This window comes from Temnothorax nylanderi, unplaced genomic scaffold (assembly GCF_030848795.1).
Source record: "Temnothorax nylanderi isolate EJ_2023f unplaced genomic scaffold, tnyl_v1.0 TNYL_tig0122_pilon, whole genome shotgun sequence".
Classification (NCBI taxonomy): Eukaryota; Metazoa; Arthropoda; class Insecta; order Hymenoptera; family Formicidae; genus Temnothorax; species Temnothorax nylanderi.
Genome location: NW_027249184.1, coordinates 112,016 through 136,019, shown reverse-complemented (window position 1 = coordinate 136,019; position 24,004 = coordinate 112,016). Strand labels below are relative to the sequence as shown.

Below are 24,004 nucleotides of genomic sequence, written 5' to 3'. Positions count from 1 at the left end.
GATCCTCCTGTCTCCTCGCTTTCCCCCGTTAGTGCCATTGAAAACGCGACAAGCCTGGACTTCGTATGCACGTGCTGAAGATCAGAATATTTTTTCAAGCAAATCTCATATATATTTCACTTGAGCTATATTTCACGTCGAGATCTCTCTTTTCTGTCTTTCTCTCTCTCTCTCTCTCTCTCTCTCTCTCTCATGTTCCTTACATATAGCTCGGTAAACTTCATATTCCGCCTACGAGCGCTACGAATATTTTCCCAAGATATTTACGACGAATTCTACCGGTACCAGAAAACTACGTTCCTATCGGTCTTTGTTAAGGATTTAAAGCCAGCTATACGAATTTAATGCACGAATTTCACCGCTCGTTGTAATTAACTTCGCCGCAATACGATCTCGACTTGACAGCGATAGCGTACTTTTCCGAGAATTCTCTCTTTTTAAATCGTAGGGTGTGCCGGTTACACCTGACCTCTAAATCCTTTGAATACGTGGACCACGATTCTACTTAACCCACATAAAGTTCCTCTCTGCGCGAAGACTTAGAGCTGAGAATGGTGATTGGGAGGTCGACTTGGAGAAACGAGAGGTGCCTAGGGACTTGCAGTTGCAGCGTGCAGGAGTTAATCCTTGATAAATCCTCGAACTCTGTCCTAATTCAGTATTGAGCTCCCTTAATTTCATTCCGTTAGTGACCTTTTAACTTTAAACTCTCAAATCAAAATAGATGATTTTGCGATTGAAAACTGCAGAAACTGAAAAAATGCTGAAGCAAATAATCTCAAGATAAAAGAGAAATTTTTACTTGGTTTTGTCATCAAATAATAACGTTTTATGAGCAAATTGTATAATTATCGTAAAACAACTCAGCGAAGAAAATATGATTTCAAAATATGATTTCAAAAAACAATTTTTACAAATACAATACCTCATGAGCGTAAAAAGTGACGCGTTCATAAAATCTGAGAAAATTGTATACAATGGGGCTAGTTCAAATAATACGAAAACAAATGTAATTTTTACAGAGAGTGCAACAAGATATGAATAATAAGCAATTTTGAAATCGTATTATGCTATTACACAAATCTCGGTATGAAAGCAACATAGCTGAAAATAGAAATAAAATATCATTCTGAAAATAACTAGCTTTCGTATCCGCGCATTTTCGGATAAAATATTTAAAATAATTTTATTTTTTTTATAAAATCTGCTTTTATACATATATCAACATTGTAAATTGATCCATACTTACTAGATGTACGCTTATGTATAGTAAGAAAAAATTGATTTTTTAATAAATATTTTAAAGAGGTATATATATTATTCTAGACACATATTATTGCCTAAATTTTTTAGCTGTCTGCTTTATTTGGCGGTAGTTTTATTTTGTGAGTATAAAACTCTCTCTCTCTCTCTCTCTCTCTCTCTCTCTCTCTCTCTCTCTCTCTCTCTCTCTCTCTCTCTCTCTCTCTTTCTCTCTGGTACCAAATCTCATTTAAACTTCACTCTATATTCTGTTTCGCACGTTCTATCGGGCTATAGCCTGTAGCATATAGTGATTCACGAGCAATTGGCTGCCAATGCGATAAAAACCGGGATTTATTTTTATGACAAAATTTGCAATTTTTAAATAATTAATTCCCATAGCGCTAGGTAATTTATTTACTCCGAAAATATTGGGATATATGTTTTTCTCGAATAATTCACACATCTAAAATCTCTTCCATACTTTTGCGATAAAGATGTGTCTATCAAAAATACGATTATCAAGAATATATTTATAATAATATAGATATTAATCGCTCTTTACAGAAATAATATTTGTGATTCTTTTATGTATGTAAAAATTAATTGAATATATTCATATTCTCATGAATGTCGACGTCGGATCCAACGATGTTTATATAACGGGATAAATGGACCCAATATTAGCTCTACGCTGACATATTTATACGAAATGGTTATGGCGAATGAATGCATTCGCTGTGTAATGTCAAATCAGAGAAAAATATCTGAATCTGACCAAATAACATCGACTCACGCAATTATTCACTTTTCATGCTTTCATGAAACATCACTATACATACGATCATAACTGGATTTTCATTTAATCGTTTATCAAAACTTTACACGCCGCTAATTATTTTTTTAGTGAATAAAGTCAATAACGCGATAATAAATAATTCGAAAAAGAGATTTTATTTTACATTTGCAGCATGATTAACTTGTGAATGATTGTGTTTTCTCTACAATTAGAAAAGTGCCGATTTAGAAAAGAAATTTGATAAATATATTAATTCAAATATTATAATCGCTGCAGTATATTATATCTTCGGTTAAACCTAACGCGAGAATTGAAAGGCGATACGCGATATACGGTCGACAAATCTGCGATCGATATAGCGTTAATTTATGTCGTGGCCGATGGCACTTCCTCCAAGACTGGTGGTAAAAATCTGTAAGAGCTCGGGTAAGAGCTGAGAAATGCCTCCATATATCAACGTTAAGCCGCTCCGTCAGATGCACTCGGATATTATCGTGAATGGTGCTGATGGATACCGAGAGACTCCTCCATCCAGCACTCGATACACTCCTACTCTACCCGAGTGCACGCTTATAGCACGCACATATGGCGCTCGTTCGCTCATATAAAGTTATAGTTGGGGGAACTATCGACAGTATCAATAATCCCTTCCTACGGATATAAGTAATGAATAATCCCTTACCTGGCCTTACCATATACGTTAACTCGCGAAAAGTTTAATAAAAAGAAAAAGAAGCTGTAGAACGGTTCTTTGTATCGCCATTCGATACTTGAACGTGCTTTTACGCTTGAATTCAAGTTTCCAAAGGTAAACGCTACTTTAACGATATTCATGGAATAGCCACTGAGACATAGTAGACGAAATACGAATAAAATCGACGAGAGCAAAATGGAGTCGGTGATGGCCCGAAGTAAATCTTGTTGGGCACTTGAAGAATTCCGTGTACACACTCCAGGCGCGCGATGCTACGCTAGATTAACTTTGATAGACGGATTTGCTTGCCTTCGCGTTGAGTTCACTTACGCGCACCACTAACCTCATGGTTCAACTTTTCTGTTTGATTGTTTCAAACTGATTTGAGTCTGATTGCATGCGTCTACTCATTATAATGTTCAAAAATCCAACGATCGAAATTGGAAATATAATCTCGTGTCTCTGTTGATTCGCGGTAGATATAAAATATTTTACGGCACTACGTCAACGACGAGCGACGCTAACGTGGCTATCGTGTACGTGTAAGTGAGGTCAGAAGTCGCACGTGTAGGTTCAGAGGCAAGGAAGCGGAACGGACAGGCGGGACAGGGGTAGCTCTTTAATCTCTGGCTCTTCCGACGATAATCTTTCTCTGCCAACGTAATTGCTTAACCCGTGCAAGTAATAAGGTTATCCCGTCTGCCGTCATCGATCAAGCCTTTAAATCGATCGGATCGCGATCCCGTCGATGTAGTGCACGATTCCTAAGGCTTCCGAAGGCACCGGAGATGTAATACTCTTCTTCGGTTCGATCGAGCGGAGTAGTTCACGTACACATATGAAACGAATCGCCGCGCCGGTCGTCGAGACTCTCTCCTTGGCCTGCCGCCCACCGCCCGTCTTGCCGATGATGCCATCCTTTGTCACTGTACACTCTTTACAGTTTCACCTTCAACCCCACTGAACTGTCTCCCATCTCTCATCTCTTTTGTCTCCCCTTTCGGTCTCGTTTCCCCTCGCGCGCATTATCTAGACGAGCCACAGCACTCAAAGCGAACTTAACATATCTTCGTCGCCGAGAATCTCGTGGATTCTCTCTTTATTTGCGCGTCCCATTACAAGATTCAAATCTTTATGGAGGTAAACTTCTACAAAGCAAAATGCTTTGACAGTTTTGACTTAGGGGATAACACTAAGGCAGCAAAATTACGTTAACATAAATTTTATCGATGGATTCTTTATTTCTATACTTGTTAACAGCACAAGTGTCAATTAGCTTAAAAGAGAATATTCCAATTTTTCAGAGCGGGAATTAAGCACGACTGAAGGTAATGTACCGATAAGTTGCCGGCTTCTAACGAAAGGTACATCCTGTTACAGTTGCCTGAATAGGGCGGATTTAATCAGGGTGCACGACGGAACGGATTCAGGGGCGCCCACAATAGCCGTACTCTGCAACCAGGGAGCGGAAGTGGAGGTACTCAGCACGGGACCAGGTCTCTACATCGAGTTCGTCGCTAATTCCGAGTGGCCGGGCCAGGGCTTCAAGGCGATGTTCCAATTCCAGCCATTGGACGATGCGCTACATCCTGGTCAGTAACGAACGATGATTACTCGTCGACATCACGAAAGTCCATCCTTCCGACCATCCTCCCGCCACGGCCACATTCCTCTTTCTTCGGCACCGTCTCATCTCCTGCGATGTGTAAGACCGCGGCTATTGATACCATTTCCGCTCAGGTGAGTCCCTAAAGTCATGGGACGAGCCATTAAATTATCCATTGCCTTATATCGCGTGCTGAGGAATAGTCGTAGAAATCTTTTAGATTCCGCTCAGATCCAGATTGTTCATCTTTCCCACTTATTTGGCAATTTTATGGTTTTATGAAAACCAGCATATTCGCGATAGTCAAATTTTTTTGTTTTTTTTTTATAAATCTCCATTGATCATTCAATGTCATAGTATTATGAAAATTCTCGCCTTGTAAATAGAGCTTTTCATATAATTTGTATCTTCAATATCTTCATTAAAGTACTCAAATCCTTGCAATAGACATAAATATGTAGTTTTAAATAATCGATTGAAAAAGAATGATTATAAAGTCGAAAAGAAGTAGTTATTAAAAATTTAGTTGATAATATTGAATTATCGAAATATATATGCCAAGTTGCGAACCCAGTCGGTACCGCAGCTTCAAGTAGAAGAAGTTCAAAAGCTCAACATAACGCGTCGCTATGCTAAAGTATGAAAGCGCCATGAAACAGAGCTTTTGCGAAGCTTTCCAGTAATGCTGGAGCTTTTGACGGTCGGCAAGGAAGATCGTGAAGCTTTCCAGCAAACTGTAACACCCGGAGAGAAAGCTTGCGTTTTACTCTGGAAATGGCATCTTCTTTGCTTACTTGGTAATCGGCCAAACATTTTTCAGGCACATTTGGATTGTTCTTTGAACTTACCCGTTGTTATTACTATATTTTTCGATATTGCCATTAACAGATATACAATAAAATGATAAATAAACATATCATAATATATTGATTACCGTAACTGGGTTGATAACTGAGTTTCCGACATATATCGTATTATTACAAGGCATAATTGTCGATAATGCCCTCGCTCATTATATGATCAACGTGCATTAAATTTGATCAATATCGACATTTAATCATTATTTTGACAAAATCTAAGCGTTAAACGCTAAGTATTCTTATATTGAACAAAAACACACCATTACATATTTACAAGACGATGAATCATGGGGCCAGATCCTTTGTGCTAAGGTAGATTGGCTGCGGTCCATTGCATACGCGACTCCCTGTTGTAATTAACGGCACTGTATATTCTGGGGATAATTACAATAATGTGTTTCAGAGCCGGACAAGGTCCCAGGGGCTGCTACGGGGAACCCCAAGTACTCGGTCATCGGACCAGCTGTCAGCGCTACTAGTAAGTATACATTGCATTCTGTACACGCGATTTATCACCTTTCTTAATCGCGTCCCATGGTACTTCCTCCGGAAAAGATAAATTTGTGCAAACTAAAGTACTGTAAAATTGGGATTTTACTGAAAAGATGACAGACATGACCTTCGTTAAACGTGAAAAAAAAGGACGTCTATGCCGATAAATGATACGGCTTACCAACTTATATCATAACTAGCAGATTATTATCAGATCTGCTAGTTTCGTAAAAAAAAAAAAAAAGAAAGAAAGATTATCGCACCCGCGGGACTTTTCGAACGACTGAAATGTAATCTGGGAAACGTGACGCACAGTCTAGGAAACAGGATACCTCGATGTAAAATAAAATTTTACTTTAGACGTAACATACTTTTATGAAGTCTGAAAGAATAAGGGTAACATCAGCCCCGGGGGTATATGGTTCCTGTCGTTGTTTAAAAGGATTATTTTGATGTCTTCAACATGAATGTCGGCGAATACGTGTAGAAATATGATTTTCCCTAGAGCCCTCGACACATAACTTCTCCGTAACGCAGCGGCGTATAAACTTTGTGAGTACTTTACGCTTGTAGAATCATCACCCGTATGTTACGGACGATGGTGAAAGCTCGACGGACTCCGAACTTTACGGCTTTTTCATGAAAATAAGATGCTTGTCTTATGCCTTGAGTATTCGCCATAAATTCAGTTGACAAGTAGTTCCTGTCGATGACTTGACTCCTGTCTACCCGTTTGCTTGTGACTCCGAACTCGAAACTTAATCCGTCTTTTATTGACAATTATATAGGCGCAATTTAGCAGCATTCGAATATTGTGTGATTACGATATCGAACAATTTCTATTACATATTACGCGATGAAAAAGGACACATTAGATCTATAGATTCATTATATTATAATATATATAAATATATACATATATCAATCATCATCAAAATCAAGTCTCTCTCTTTATATAAATTATAAGTTTTTATACAGAAACCATACTTTCGATGCGCGTATGGTACATATGCTCATATGGTCCTTTAACATTTAATTACATGCATTCAAATTATTCAAATACTCGAAGGCTTGACTCTAATCTCAATTTGTACGTGGGACTCTAGACCTCAACGTGTTTACTCATGTAAATCTATCTCTTAATACGGGTGAACAACAACAGCTGCGGCGTACGTAGGAATGCGTGACAATGAGAACCTTTACCAGCACAACGGAGTCATGAGGGTGCTCGAGGCTCGAATGGGAGCCATCCTATGAGACACCGAAGCTTATGAAGGTCGATCCTATCCTGTCTTTCAACTCTCCTCCACACGATGCTTAGGGTTACCGTAAAGCAGCTATCGTAAAACCGTCGAAAATAGCGATATACCTATCTGCTTTTATTCGCCAAATGCTTCAAATTATTTGCACGTAGTTACGCTGTATAGATGTGTCAAGTATACATTAATATATTTTCGTTTTTTATCTTTGAAAAAAGTCGATTGCGTTTTAGCTTTGAAAGTAATATATTATATAAGATATAACAGAATGAAAACGAGCAGTTTTTCACCTCAGCATTGAGATCGTCAAGGCATGAATTAATGGTCACGAGAGGAAGATTGAAATGTTTTCAAAGCGATATCGGTAGATTTCGATCACAGATCCATGGCACGTTTGTGCACTAACTGTAATTACGTAAAGTGAGAATGAGCAATGTCGTCGTAGTGAGACTAGTGAGAGTGGGTTTCATTTACGTAATTGGTTGGTTACGTGAAAATATCGTCGGTTCGCACCGTGAAAACCTACCAAGGACTAACTTCTGCGTATTCTCGCCTTTTTCCTCGTCTTCGTTTTTTAATCGAACGGGAGCGAAACGGACGTCGATAAGGTAATTACCGCAGAAATTAAGTGCGCCGATAAATAGACGGAGGAAGTTGTTCTATCGGAAACGGATGGTCAAGTTTTTCCAATTTTTTCACGCTTAACTGTGAGAGAAAGAACAAATTGCGTGTCGGGACACGGTATACACTGAGCTCAATAACGCGTGCATCCAGGATCACTTTATAGGTCCCTCGTCCTCGTACAGTGCTGTTTACCGTACGACGCGGAGTGAAGCGAATAAGCAATAAATAACGTCCGCGGACAAACTCGCGCCCGTCAACGAGGGTAATGTTCTGCTAAACGTATATACGCGTTAGCTCCCCGAAAAATAACGTATTTCGTCGCAGATAATGTCAGCCGCGAGACGGTAAATTCTGATGGCTATGCCAGACCGCCGCCGCCGTCGTACGGCGAGAAACCGTATGGACGAGATCCGGGTCGAGAATCCGCGAGAGAGAGAGAGAGAGAGAGAGAGAGAGAGAGAGAGAGAGAGAGAGAGAGAGAGAGAGAGAGAAACGAAACGGAAACGGGAGCGTACGAATGATGGATCGAAATTCTACAATTTTCTCACTCCGTTCGGGAAAGTGCTATGTATGTGCTATGCTCGCACGATGCTAACTTTGCAAACGACGTAACGTTGTTTCCCGGTATTTTACGCTCGTCTCCAAGCCGGAAAGTGCGCTTTCCTGTGAAACTAATAATAACTTTCTGCAGTGCGCACGCTTTACACTTAAGATGTAAGTGTCGCAAACTTTCTACGACGTACCCAGCGATAACAAATTTCCTCTACTACTATTAGAGCGATTTAATTGCCGATGAAATATCGTTCCTTCTGTCAAGGACGAGAATAAAAAGATTCTTCTTTTCTGCGAGAGAGGATGATGAATGTTATTTAGACAGTAATGTCGTATCGTGTTATATGATTGTTGTATAGACGATCTTTTTTTATTAGATCTCTTAAATGCATATCACACTTGTATGCGATATATGACTTTGCCAATTCGACCGGTATATCGATGCCGCGTTTGTCGAACAAATCTAAAAGAATCACGAATAACGCGCGGCTGTCAATGAGTTCGATGAGTTTGATGCGTGATACGCTATTTCGTAATTGCGATAATGTACCACAGCAATATTGGCAAACTCTAGATTAATGTGTCGTTATGGCTCATAATTTATGAACGGAATGACAAATTTACATGGCCGTAAGTGGAGCGCAAGCACTCGAATTTTATATTCTTGAATATTCACGTTATTCATTAGCTATGAATATGTACGCTCGTCTAGCGCATTGCACACGCATCTAGTTAAAAATATTCTACTTGCATGCTGATCAGGTATACAGGTGTATGCATAACGGTAAATTTGCTACATAATGAATGGCACATTGATGTCGCACGCCCCAATCGCAGATATTGTTTGTCATACGCTAATTTATTAAACAAGTAGCCGCAAATACGTATGAACGTTGCGTTGTACGTTGCAAAAGAAAAGGAATTCTCTCTGATATTTTCTGCGAAAGATTTGCAATAATCGCAGTAACATCACGACAATAATGGTAATTATCATCGTGATTTACTGAGAATTCATTAACTAAACCGTGATCTCTTGGTGATAGTCGATTATTCAGTGTTCTCATTTAGGATTGTCATAAATGCAACGTAATCGAGGGGAAATTCGTGGCTGCTCTACGTGAGTACATCAAGTCATTACATGCAAACGCGTCGTGATAAAACGGGAGAGATGATTACATCATCAGTAATGAGAGAGAAAGAAAGAGAGACATTGATGTTGCATGTAAGGACAAATAATACGTGCTATACTGCTATCCCATCGCTAGGCTCTAGCGACGACATCCAACACAATGAGGTTTGATCATATTAACGTCAGCCATAAAGCGTGCCCACCTGCGTCTATGTGTCGGGTGCAGAATGATCCACTAGAAACGAAACGACCTCGCGTGATAAAGTGGGTACTAAACCAGCCGCGGCGAAAAAAAGAAACTTGTAGGATCCTATTATCGACACTTGTCCGGCATTGCGTACGCGACCACCGAAATTTACAGCAGAACACTTTACCTTTTATCCCCCTTTCTCCGCCTCCCCAAAGAAAGTTTCTTCAAATTTTTCTCTCTGCCGTTACGGCGAGAATTATTACGATGTTGTCGTGTGTAAATTATGGAAAAAGGATTTGACTGCAAGAACTCATGCAAGGAGTATTTACCACTTATTAGAAATGACACTATTATAGAATTATTTATCACACGTTTTTTCGAAATACTTAAATATTTTAAATAATTAACTTAACGCGCGGCTATATAGATTATATACGTAGAAAAGATACATCGTAAAAGCTATTCATAAACATTATGCGACGAGCGGCATTAACATGTAGCTGGGAACTGGGAATGCTCGCGCACCTTACCGCAGGAAACATAGGGGATACCGATAAATCGTCGTGACTGCAAGCAGTGGATCTCTTGCCGGCGAGCCGTCGATTCGGCGACTGGGTATCGATTTCTCCGCGTGTGTACGGTCGGGATACCGAAATCGAACGTTCCGAGGTAAGTCCCGGACTGTCGGAAATGTATAAGATCCATCTCGCGCGCTTTTCAGGGATTGACGTTGAAAGAGTCACGATTTACGTTAGCCCTTTTCTCCATGGAGAAAAGAGGAAAAGAGACGACAGGGAGACGGTGACCCCTCGGAAGCCGTAGAAATCTAATAGACCGCAAGCGAGGATGAGATATTGGCTCAGAGATCGGTCTCGATCGATGAAGCGTAACAGTACTTACCCTAGCGTATCGTGAAATTCGTATTCAACCCGTTCCTGCGGATACGGAACTTTCTCGATCGTTTTATCGCCTTGTCCGCGGGCTTTGACGATTGAATTAACAGCGTGAGCGAATCTAGTCTTTCGCGCATCAATAGCGCGTGTCTCTTTGATATATCTTTTCTTTGCGACTTTTCGCGGGTGAAAGATAGAGGGATAGATCTAGTTTAATGATTAAAATACCTATTAATACAATTCACGTAAAATTGCACTGATAAAGTCATTTACGCCACATTTATATGTTTAATGAACTGTGCATTAAATCGCTACGAGAGAAGTTTACTGAGCAGAGCTGTACGCCATTTGCTGTTGATAAAGACAAACGAGTTTTCCGATTTGCGAGTCTGGAATTGGTCGCGTAAGCGTAGTGGCTATTCAACACTCACCACATCGATCATATTTTTTTCAGTACAATTGTATAGTTGCTGATGACAAGTAAGTTTTCAGACAAGATAAAAATGTATTTATACGTATAATGAATGTTAAAACTTACATATTCGACCTATTTAAACTGGCTAAACGATTCTCAAAATTATGATTATTATTATTCGATTATATTATTAATTATCGTAATATAATTAATAAAATATGTTAGAGCGCTACGTCGCTATCAATTATATACATAATTGATTTGGAAAAGAGATTTAGAGACACTTGTCAATCATCGTAGGAGAAATCGTTGAGAAGGTAGACCCGTAAATAAATTTAGAAATGTAGAGACACACCTCGCGGAATCGTGGTCATGGATTATTCTGACTAATGCCTCACTCGAGACTTAAACCATTTTAAATATTACTATCAAAATGATTATTTTATACCGCCGTAGTCCCATCCGATGTGTGCTGGTAGTAGGTATGCGACATATTCCCGCATGTGTAGAGTGGCGACGAAGCCAGCGGACAATCAAAGGAACCCGTATTAATTTTTCAACCGCTCCGACCTTTGAAAAAGATTCTCTTGCGTTTGCGTCGAGGATTTAAAGAATTCTCTATGGACCGGCACGTTAAACAGTAAATAAATATTTCCTCCATTCGCGAGAGATAAAATTTGCGCGAATATTTGCTCAAAAAACAGATATTACGAGAACTCGAGTCGTACCGGTAAAAATATTGATTATGTCATCTAGATATAATTTGATCATTTTAATTGGTGTTCTAAATACATAGATAAATCGTATTTAGAATGTGTTTCATTTGTTTGCAATTACGTTTAATATCTCTGTTAATAAATGCCGCTGACCAATAAAAAAGTTTGGACAGATTAATGCAATCATAAAATCTGAGCTTTAGGGCGAAACTTTCCGAAGTAATAAAGTCGATATTGACTTCACAGTCCGCAGCAAATTTAGTTAATAATTTTTAATAGTACGCGCGCGCTATATCAGTGTTAATCTTGTTCTGAACTTTCTAATCTGCGGGGAAACGCCGAGAAGAAGCATCGGTTGTGTCTCGAGCACTGATAAAGCGTGCAGCCGTCCACTTGGTTGCACCTACTACTCTATAGCAACTTCGCGGCCACCTCATCTAAGCGTTAGATTCAGCGTCAAGATGCGGTGCGAAGTTTCTCCTATTCTATAATGGATGTAATATCGGAGCGCTTAATATTTATATTAAATGTGAGCGCGCATCGCGCTCTCTCAAATTTAAATAGATATTTTCGACTTCCGAAAAATGTCTAACTCGAAGGGACTGCCTCCATCCCTCCGTCTGACGCGCGATAAAATATTTACGCTCACGCTACACGATTTCTCGATCATGAAAAAATCAGACTCTCTCGCGGGTAACCGGCGGAGACGAACGGGAAGAAAGAGTTAGGAAGAAGACGAAGTAAAGGCTCTCCGGAGGCCCGAGGAAGCAAGGGTAGTAAGAAGCTCTCCGGAAGCCCGCGGATTTTACCGGCAGCTTTTTCCGCGAACGAATACATTTATTACAAGCGCTTGTATATATCCGCGAGTTATTGCCGCGTAATCTTCGTCTGCCTAAAGTTTGCGCTAAGGCTCGACGCTAACGTTCGCGTTTTTGCGGCGTTACCGCGGGAATGGTCCCGCAAAATAAAAGCCACCACCATGACGGTCGTAACAATTATCATTAGTTGCACTCGTAGCAGCTTCGACGCAAGAGGGTAAAGAGGGAGGGTAGCTTCACGGGGAGATGCAGCACAAAACGCGTTTGGTAGTTTCTTTCATCACAAAGTCGCTGTTCCGATAATTTCTCGGTATAAGAAACTACTGCGACATTAAAGCACAGTGAAAGTTCGATAATCAAAAAGCATCTCTTTTACCGCGGACATTATATATTTGCCAAATAGTTTGAGGTACTCCACATTATATCGATTTAGCAATTTCTAGTGATGTATAACGAAAGTGATTCGAACATGGTGATGCATGTGCATTATTATCTTATTACTACTATTACTTGTAAGCATTCATGAATGGAAAATTAATGAAAATGAAGAAACTCGTTATATTTGCAAATTAAAAAATTCAATGTATTAAAAATATCATTGCATTTATAACGGAATTCTCACAATAGAGTTTTTATTGAAAGAAATATTATTATTATTTAAATTAAAATCATTATGTCCTATATTTTTTCAAAACTGCAATTATAATATCAAATTTAATTAATTTTACAATATATAAGATAATTTTTTAAATTTGGTTTATTGCTGTTGGAATAAAAATATTAAATTGGTGTTAAATATATATATGCCTTTCTGTTAATTTATGCTTTTAAAAGATGAAAAAGATACTTTACTCGTTGATATTTTTTCGTTTTTATTCAAAAAACATTTATTTGATTACCAAAGTAAAATAACTTTTGAAACAGAACACACGATCCCTATTATTTTCATCAGTCACAAGTTTTAATAAATATTTTTTAAGTATTAAAAAGAACCTTTAAATTTTCGTTAAATTCGAAAGATCGATTCAATTCTGGTCAAAGAATCTATAGATGAAAGGAGATTGGCCATAGTTTCGGGACATCTTATATATCGTGACATTTTCTTTCAACCATTTGCTCTTTCAATTGTGTTCACAAACGTAGAGTTTTGTCGTGATTTTATGATCACTATTTTAAGTTAAGAGGAAGAGGAATAAAAGTGTATCCCCGCCATTATAAAAGTTTGTAAAAACCGGATATTGCGAAGTTTAGTAAGGATGGCAAACAATGTTACGCAAACAGACACGATCCGCGCGCACTTTTATTAAACACAAACACATGCGTCAGTAATAAACATTTACAGTTTCTCAGTAATTGTGAGGATTAACATTGTCTAAAACTGTAAAATGTCTTACAATTAATAGAAATTTATTATTGAGAAATTTTATTGAATAATTTATTTATGTCTGCTCTCTCTCTCTCTCTCTCTCTCTCTCTCTCTCTCTCTCTCTCTCTCTCTCTCTCTGTATTTTAAATTAAAATATTCTTGATATATTTTACTTATAATACATTTCGATCGTAAGTCGTATTCTTGATTTTGCTTGATCTGATTTAAAGAGTAATTATTATGTAAATTATTGTTTGCGAGGACATCGACTAAACGTTACCGGTCAATGTATAACATGTATTAGTCCTTAAAGTCAGCTAGAGCGACGGAAGGTAAGCGGAAACGTTCACGTGCACGGCATGGCTTCGAAAACGGAAGTTTGAGGGATGATAGGGTGTTCAGCCTCGACAATTTCGAGGAAGTTGTGACAGTTTGTCTACGTCACGCAGGTATCGAGGAAACTTAGCGGCACGAATAAGCTGTTTCACGTGCGTCCTCATCAGTTTTACCTTTCCAGCCGAGCGAAAAACTACAATGGCTAAACGAGCGTACTCAATATAAGAGCTTTCAAATCTGGATGCTACGCGAAACGCTTAAAGTATTCCTACATTACAACGAGCGTTTCGCTTCCAATATCTATTTTTTTTTTAAGCGTAGGATTTATCGTTCGAAATAAGCTGCGCTTCGAGAGCAGTTCCTCGCACAATCGTCCGCTTAACCTTTTACGACACGCTGAATAAAAGTGTCGAAAAAATTATTTCCTACCTTGAATAATGTGTACAAACTACAAAGAAACATTAAAATAGCGGTAGACTGAAAAGAGTTAACCGACACCGTAAACTATCGGCAGGTTGGCTTTGTTTTTCGATGCAGACCGCACCCGGCCTGTCGGAGCGGAGACGAATTTTGGACCGATGCGATGCGCGATGCGGGGAGGCGGTCTGCTGTGATTGCTTCGACCGGAAGTACTTTCTGGGAGCGTAGAATGGATAACAGTCCAATAAAATCTAATTTAACCGGGGAGTACAAACTAGGGGATGATACATTTTGCGGTTGACTGACTCGAAGTTGCGGTGTAGCAGACGGAAAATAGAAACGGCGATGGAGTTGCCTGTACACATTACGTGCCGCTCTGTAGTTATACGTGTCCACACACGCACGCGCATATCCCAACATATGTGTGTGTGTGTGTATATATATATTATATATTTACGATACTCGTTTATGTACACAAGCATCGCGTGTGTATGAGCGAGTGTACGGACGCCGTTGGATAGAAACGGTCGGCGGCGCGGCGCGGCGACTGCAAGCCTCGTGGGAGCGCTAGCCGCTCGGATACGATTGTAATTGGCAAGCCCATATCCTCAACACGTAATATCCTCGCTCGCTATCCCGTTCCCCGATCCGAGGTTCATTAATTCCTATTTCCGCCCGTCTACGTCCTTTCTATGAACTCGAGACTTCTGTCGATCGGTTTAACGGCGTTTTCCGTCGAAGCTCAAAAATATGTTTGCCGTTTTTCCCGTCAGCCTTTCCCCCTCATTTTTATCCCGACTTCTCCCTTCCATCCCCGTCTCTCGCTCGCGCAGTACTGCACGTCGTGAAAACGTCGTAAATCCGTTCTCGATGTTATTTCTCAAATATCGCTTCCTCGGCTCGTGTGTACTTCTCCGTCGTGCACGTCAAAACACGGTAAAGTCGTAAACCATTTTCCGTCGCTTATTGGGCAGAGGACAGCGGAAGACTTGATCCGTTGAGCACTGGAACGTGAGAGCGATTCACGTTAATCTGCAGGTGGATATGTAATATTTTACGTTTACGATATAGATGGACTCCTGATATGGCAATTTTCCACTTTCCATCCAATAAACTGGTACTAGTGACACATTTTATAACAAATTACTTGTTTCTTTGTCGTTGTTTCGTGTCGTTAACAGCGTTACACATCGATTAGCAATAATTAACGCACAATTAACATTTTGCTTGGAGTCCGCTCATTTTGTACCATTTTCGTTTAGGGAAACCGACACACGGACGCAAGCATCCGCAACGTTGCGATAGGTATCGATCGTTAATTACGCCAAAATTAATTTATACTCGATATTACACGAAATCCTTGTTGTCCTTCACGAGGTCCCTTGTCGTCCGTAATACGTCATTAACACCGCGATATAGCTGAAATTCATTACTACGCGAAAGTTAAATTATTGCTGGGCCATAATTACTTCGTGGCACCTAAACTATGGATAGCAAAAGGATTACTCTAGGTCCCTGCCGACCTAGTTATAGCAAGACTGTGGTATAATACTTAATCTTCCTTAATGTTTTTAATTACGCCATTATAATAATACCTGTGATCCAACAAGTTATTAAAGCTGAAGATAATCTTTAGGTTTTATAAAGCCTATATCTTGTCAGATAACCTTTAAAAATTAGCTATCTGGTCTGTGAAGATACATTGACCTAACGTTAAATAACATTGACCATCGAGACCTTATAGATTGATGTAAAATAGACGATCCATAAGCAACGCCGTGTAACGCCGTGTAACGCGATCGATGAAGAGGCGTCGCAGCGTCGCAGCGTCGCACCATGTTCGCGTCGTGTGGTGTGTTCTAAACGGAAGTGGCCCTGCAGTGGTTGCTAATTCACACGCTGCTCTTTACTAATTCGACGCGGAGAGGTAATTCGTTGCGCGCCAGCACACGGCGAAGTACGATGAGGTAGGTTCGGTCAACGATCCTATTTTCGTCGAAGCTAACGCCGGGAATTGCGAGAGTCGGACCTCCTCGGTCATAGGACTTTCATGACTTAGGGGAAACACGCGTGCGCTTCCATAACGTAGGACGGTGGATTGTGGGCTCTCCCTTCCTTCGTCGGGTCGCGTGCTTACCCTATACCACCCTATACAGCCATGCATAACGTTTTGCATCCGCGGAAACGCTCACGCTTAGACCCATGGGAAGAGACGTCCCGGAAGAGATGTAGAGGACACACGGAGGATCTCGCTAGCTGTCGCGCAACGAGCGGGGAAAAAGGAGGAAGACAGGCTAAGGTATAGGGAAAAGCGTAGCCTTAACAAGAAGGCAAAATAGAGTTATCGCAGGGCGTGGATGTAGAGAGGAACTTGAAGTAGGTTACGAGGAAGTGACTACTCGTCGTGCGCTCGAGGTACTTACGTTTGCCAACGTATTCAAGTTACTGAAACAAGAAATATTTCTCTCTCGCATACGGACATAACGAAGGCCATTGAAATCTCTCTATGTATCACAGTTCCACACGGTGTTTGTACATAATTGTCTGCGCTATATATTTGAATCGCGGAACAGTTCTATTATGGTCCTCTCTAATTATGTAATGCTTCGCGAGATACATAATTGGAGAGAAAGTTGTTATATTAATAAAAGTAAATAAATTATGATGAGGTAAGATAAGAAAAGCGCACGCCCTACGAAACGTGAATCAGTTGTGCGTCTTACCGGTATCGATCGGTTCTTTTAAATAATGTAGAGAGCTTTAAGAGAAGTCAAATTACGCAAAAGTACATGATGAAAATATTGGCCGCATTAGATAGTGGTCGAGCGAGACTTATTGCGTGCACCATGGGCGGAATCGCGAGTAGGTAGGTTGGTTTACTTTGAGAATGACGCGCGCATTCATCTTGCACGCGGAAGAAAAGCCACGGTCGTTCGGCTCATGGGGGGTAGGTACTTGCAAAAAGTCTTGATTCTGGCATCCATGATTACGTGAACTGGAGCATCACGGAAAGTTTCTCTCTGGACCCTAGCCACGGATATTTACCCGAGTGTTCACTCGAGTGTCGCCCCTTAACTTAAACTGGCCGACCGCTAAGTAGCCCCGAATTAACGCTAATGGATATCGCGCTATGAAGTACTACCACCGATAAAATTATAAAGTTTTCCGGAGATGGCCGGCGAGATGGAAGGGGGACGGAAGAGTAGGAAAGTTTACTGAGCAACGAAAGGTCCGAGAAGTGTAAAGAGGGAGACTTATAAATTTTCTGGACGGCAAGGAGAGAACGACAACTACGGCATCGCGTTGGCCTATACTCGGCTACGCGACCTCCAGAGGTTTGAAGAATAGGAGCGCAGCACGGCTCGATGAGTACATCGGGAACGCGACTGTGATATATGTATATGCTTGGTGCCTGCAAATGCGGCGCGGGTGAACCGAGAAGAGCGAGGCGAGGCGACGCGACGCGACACTACGCGGAGAAGGAGTGGCGAACGAAGAATTGCGCGGATGCAACGAAGGGAAGTTTCGGTCTGCGTTAAGTGGTAAAGGGTGGTGATTCCGCGCACGAGGCAGAGAGGCAGAGAGGCGGAGAAATGGAAGGGGATTATGGGCCGCGATGGGTCGACGTGTCACCCAGTTGAAAATTATGATTCTTCATTTAACGCCGTGGCGCACTCTCGTTTCTTGCTGCACTTTTAAGACTCTAGATCTGCGTTTACGGGATGTCTGCCGTATGTTGTTGTTACATGACACGATTTACCAAAGACTCCTATAACGTATTACGTAGGAGCGAAAATGAAGAATTTAATTACATGAAAAAATCTTTTAACATTACATTTTTCGTTTTTTGTATTTGATGTACAAATTAGTAAAAAAAATTATTATAAAAATATAATTATAATTAGATGACAAGAATATTCTAAAAGGTAATTGAATAAATAAGAAATGGAAAAAATGGGCCATCGCGTCAGTATAAGAGAGTGTAACAGAGTTTTGCAAAGAAGTGATATCTGAAGCTTGTAACAATGAGGCGAGGTAGAAACAACAGGGATTATAACGGGGCTTATAACGGGGCGACGTGCAAGCTGAATGAAAATTATAACCTCTCGTTTAACATCAGAACGTTTTCACATTTCTATCGTCTTTAAAGCTTATAACCTGGAGTTTATCGTCAGTGCTCTTTTCCGCAAGACAATTCGATGTATGCTTGATATACTTTATTGCACATAGCAGAAAGAGGTACAACTACAGTATATTTTATGTATAATACCTATACATATATCCTAAGTGTGTGAAACGCATCTTTTTTTTTTTTAATTGACCCCTCTACATGTTTTATATAACTGATCTCGATAATTAAATAATTAAGCATCCTGTATTTTAACGGCAGAAAATTCACTTTTATTCTAAGAAGATGACTAATTTAACGGAACGTATATATAAGCTCTTGAGAATTTTATAAATATAAAATAAAATAACAGAATAAACGAAGCGCTTTGAAGCGGATAATCGGATAATGATTTCCGCTTGACTAGCATTTGAAAGCTCGACACTTATTCAAATTTCACAGAGGATTCACCAATGTAGTTGCGTTTGTTAATGATCACTGGACATGCTAAAAAGGACCGCACAAACCGATCGAATTCCTGGATCGTGTTGCCAAGACTACTTAGTGAGAAACTATGTGCCAGACTATATCGTTGCATTTTCTACTTACGCGAAGATATCACGGTTTTATATATGACGCAACGATAGCCATAAAACCCGCTCGTGGCTATGCTCGACACGAAAAATATATAATCACCTTTAAAATAAAAATTCCGAAATTGCCTTTTTTTCTTTATATTTTTTACTGAATCGAAAAAAAAAGCAAAATTGCAACATACAACGTTATTGCAGTAAACGATAATGAAATGTAGAAAGATTTAATTCTGTGCTGGGGGGACAGATTAATCAATAATTATATGCATGAATATTCGGTATATGTGCGTGCAATACAACATACTGCATGCTTATATAACCTATGTAAAGCATATTTCACAAATATTTCAGTCTAGGCAGGTCACTCCTGACCTTTTCTTCTTTGTATTTTCGGCAGGGTATGACGGAAGTATATACCATCTGCCGTCGATACAAGTTCGTCAGGAAATGTCTCTCGATCGCAGAGAATAGAATATGTAAACAGTATATTGTGTGAACGTTATATAAAGCTCAAACTCACAAAAGTTATCAAAATATTCTCGAAAAAATTAGGCCATGTTAAGATATGTATACTGAAAATAATATATATTTACTGAATAATTTATGAAAGATAATACACACCTCAATATATAACTTACTTTTAAACTAAATTTCGTACATTTTGTCTATGTTTAGTTATTTACAACGATAATTTTGTTTTACATAAAGAAATGAAAATATTACCTAATAAAAGGAACCGTGTAAGATTATGTATGGTAACGTATGGCAACATATGATAACATACAATACCTGAACATGTCATCAATAAATAATTGATCAACCGATTGAGTGATCGACATATCAGAATTTTATCAGATATATCATAGGTGGGATAAAAACATATCGCATGCTTTTATATTTTGTTAAATAAATATTTCCATTTCCATGCGTGTATCCGGTACACGTTATGTAAATATAGAAAGCTTCTCTTATAAATAGAAACATTTTGTACCATCAAAAAAATCCGTTTACTTCTTCTTTTGCGAGCCGATCGTAAACGCGAGTAACGATTCGATCTATTAGCTCTCGCACGCAAGGAATAAAGTGTGCGCAGGTGTTCCTAGCGAAGCGTGAAAAGGGTATTTTCGCTAATTGCCGCGGCTTGGATAAAATAGATGCGTCCATTACCCGTTTACCGGACCAAAGTACTTCTGGTTACGCTTCTCTGCCGCATCCGGATCAATTGATACGGTGGATGACGGTCTAACGGGAGTCATGCGTACGTTTAGTCGCGAGATGCGCGCGGGCGCGAACGCATTTTTGCTGTCGCGCAAAGAAACATTAATTTGCATGCCAGTGGCAGGAAATTGCATCTACTCGACATTATCGAACGTGCGACACGGGGCACGCGTAACGCGTTCGATCGGGTTTTCCCGTGTTGCATTCACGAGACGGTCAATACCTATCCCACTGCGATCTTGGCGATCTATATTCTATATTATTCTATAACATCAAAAGGATAGCACGCGGTTAATATAAGTGCGCGAGCATTATTGCTCTATCAAGCGACGATTTTTCTCTCAAAGGTACTCACCTCTAGTCTTTTTCTAGAGGAGTTCGTACTTCTAGAAAATACAATCGGTGTGTGTCAGGTCCACGAAGGACAAAGTTCGTCACTTTATGTGCTGTTTGAAAGTGGAGTAAAGTACGTCTCCGTACTCCTCTCCTTTCCCCTTTCATTTTGCACGTTCCAATCAGCTCGATACTTTCGAAAGAGGATACAACAAGGAGGAAAAGCGAATGAAAGCGGAGTAGTAGGTTTGATATGATCCGTCGCAATATATTATGTTAGACACGACCTGGCGAGAAATGTTTGATCATTTTTAATCGCGAAAAGTGCGTCATCTATATTTGATTATATCAATATTAATTAAAATTTATCTTGCGTTTTTACGCGCGTATAATTTTAAAATATATGTGAACATATAAAAGTTAATGATCACTCTATATTTATGTGCGACCAAAGTAATAAAGTATAGAATTACATAGATCCAAATTAAGTAGTACATCTGACAGTTGAAATCTTGTTTCATATCTTGAGAAGTATATTATCTCATAAAGGATTTTCTTTTAACTTTCTCTTAAGCAGACAATTGTTGAGTTTTCTTTTTATAAAGCAGAAAGCAGGCTCAAGATGCCGCGTCAAAATGTCTCGAAGCGTAATTTTAAAGAGGCATGCGCATTCGAAAGTCAACAACCTTTAAACCAAATCTCCATTCATTCTTTACTTTGGAGATCGACAGGCAATTTTTCCCATTAATCCATCGATAACTACGTCTCGTTATTATTCCTCCGCGACGGAGGACGGAACCGCGCGACTTCGTTTCCCTTTAGAAATGACTTTCCGACGTGTCCGTCGTCGTCGGTATTGCTGGTAAGAAGGAAGGTGTCAAACACTCCGTCGCGTTTAACGACAAGACTCTCTGACGGTCGCGAACACGATAATTGCCATTCGGCAATCAACGTTCGGCCGAGTTGATTAAATTCCTGGCAAATTCTCTTCTCGCGCATTAAGCGGCTTAAAACGCAAATGCCGCGCCTGGAAATTACTATCCGCGATAGAACCACAGAGGAGAACCGGTGTGGAATTTGCAGGCTTCGTGCTGATGGTAGCTCGTGTGAAAAAGCATCCTTTTTTCTTGGATACCAGCGTTCGCCCCAGCGTCAGTATCAGTGGAAGAAATTGAAACCGACCTGTCGCGACACGCTGAATATAAAACATCGTTCGGATATACACACGCGATCTATAATCGGATTTCATATTGGAAGATATAAATGCTTACATAGCGGTGTTGCGTATGATTAATTAACGCTTTACGCACTTTAATCGTAAGTCGTAAATGGATGATGATGGAACGAAGGGATCACTATAAGCATGTAAGTTCGAAACTTGCAAAGTAAGAATACAGAATGATAAAATTATCGTTATATTTATTTTACAATAGTTGTTCGAGGGACATCTATTATCAGAAATCATAACATTGCTTCTCAATTACTAGATGTTTGTTCTTTTATTTGCTAAGAAGTTTGTGGTAGAGTGCTCTTTATTGATAAAAAAATTAATATAATAGTATTGGTGTTGAATAGTTATGTTAAATCGTAGCATAGGCAAACAGGTGCGAGTTACTGTTCCGACTCAGTCATAGCATTATACGAAGTTAATCCTCTGACGTAATTAGAGTCCTTTCAAGTTCCTGCTGTCACCTTATTGCTTCGCGGTAGACAAAGCCCGTGTTATGCGGCCAAGCATAGTTCGTGGACGTGTATGCCCACTGGCACACTAGGAAACCATTTCTGGAGACACAACATGCTGACGCTTAATCTTTCCTTCTTGTCTCTAATACTTCTTTCAAGTAGTGCTTTCCACATCAGGACTTCGAAATTGCGTTCTCGCTTTTGAAGTACGAGCTCCGTCGCGTAAACTATTGGCACTTTCAAAGGAATGCTATTATCTGTCGATGTTAAAATACATGTAAGTATCGATTGCGAAAGAAAATCGAGTTTGGAGTTTGTTGAAATATTTACAGATATTTAAACGTCCCTAGTCCCTATAGCTTTCGAAAAAAGCTTTCGATAAAAAAAGGAATTATCTTCTGTGCCCTTTAAATCTTTCCACGGTGATTTTCTCAGTCACCCTGAGGCAATTTGAAATTGAAAGCAATCGCGACTCCTACGTTTCTGGAAGCACGACAAAAGTTGATAGTTCTATTAGAAGAAAGTTTGGTGTAAATGGCCAAGCGCTCTTCCAATTATCTTTTGCCTCTTCTTTTCGTCCATGTGAAAATTTCGTTTGTTGCGTTCACCGAGCGTTCAAGTTTGATCGAGATTCGTCGATATAACGGTAATTTAAATTGACGATGGTAACTCGAAATTAGCCGAGCACTAACGACCGACCGCACAAGCTTCACGCAGCGAGCGCTCGGTTGTGGCGCGCGACGTGGAGCCCAGGATGGTTGCTCCGAAATAGTTGTTGCAACTACATTACCTCGTTAGGCCAGCCGATAGTGGGATGATGTGCGGAACCATTATACATGTATACACGTCGTTGATATTAACGGGTACTTAGCGAGAGCGCATATCCTTCGTATTGCTGCCTATCGATACGTACCCACCTGGCGGATACCGGATAATAAATTGCGTTGCGATTATTTCATTTAATTGCCGCACGTATTTCGACGTATTCCCTATAACATTAAATGATTTCAATTAAGCGCTCGAGTTTGAAATATTTGATTGAAAAGAATTCGCTCCAAGCTTGCGAAAAGACACGTTCTCCAAGTTTATCACGTTATTCGTGAAATACCCTATATTTCACCAACATCCTCTTCTGCTCCGTTAGCTGAATCGTTACCCCCGGCCCGGCGCGGCGCGGCGCGGCGACCGCACCAGTCTCTCTTCGTCTTTCTTCGTCTTAGCTCGCTCATCGATACCGTTCCTCTCTGGCTGTATCTTTCGATCGTTCGTCTCTCGTCCTCGCTTATTTCCCGTCTCTTCCACTCACACGTATACTTGCGAGGCATGCCAACAGGCGCCCATTCACTACCCCCAACTTTTACTTCCGTTTTATTCTCTACGCTTAAAGAATATTTCCCGCGATAAAGAGATCGGGTTATATAGAGCACAAAGGCGGGAAGCTTTCATTCTGTTTGTTCCGGGGCGCCTCGGAAGAGACCGCAACGTGAGCTGTATACGTATCCTTGGACGTTTTTTTCGTCCTTGCTTCCCATCCTCGTCGTTATCCTCTTTCTTGGCAAATTGGTGCAGACCGGTGCCTCTCACGTCCTCTTTGCCAGCCAATTATAGGTAATCCGACATTTAATGAGAGAGCGTCGAAGGGATTCTTTTTGTGCGAG

At 40.1% G+C, this 24,004-nt stretch overlaps 2 protein-coding genes across 4 annotated transcripts in view; one reads left to right on the top strand and one right to left on the bottom strand.

Moving 5' to 3' along the window:
* Positions 1–24,004, bottom strand: part of M (zona pellucida domain-containing protein miniature) — a 272,287-nt gene that overhangs the window by 148,841 nt on the left and 99,442 nt on the right. The window lies entirely within an intron of this gene.
* Sol1 overlaps positions 1–24,004 on the top strand; it is a 236,257-nt gene that overhangs the window by 117,306 nt on the left and 94,947 nt on the right. For all 3 annotated transcript variants that reach the window (XM_071713297.1, XM_071713298.1, XM_071713299.1), the window contains 2 exons: positions 4,116–4,327; positions 5,605–5,679. In XM_071713297.1, the coding sequence (XP_071569398.1) occupies positions 4,116–4,327; positions 5,605–5,679 (287 nt within the window). The remainder of the gene's footprint in view (positions 1–4,115; positions 4,328–5,604; positions 5,680–24,004) is intronic.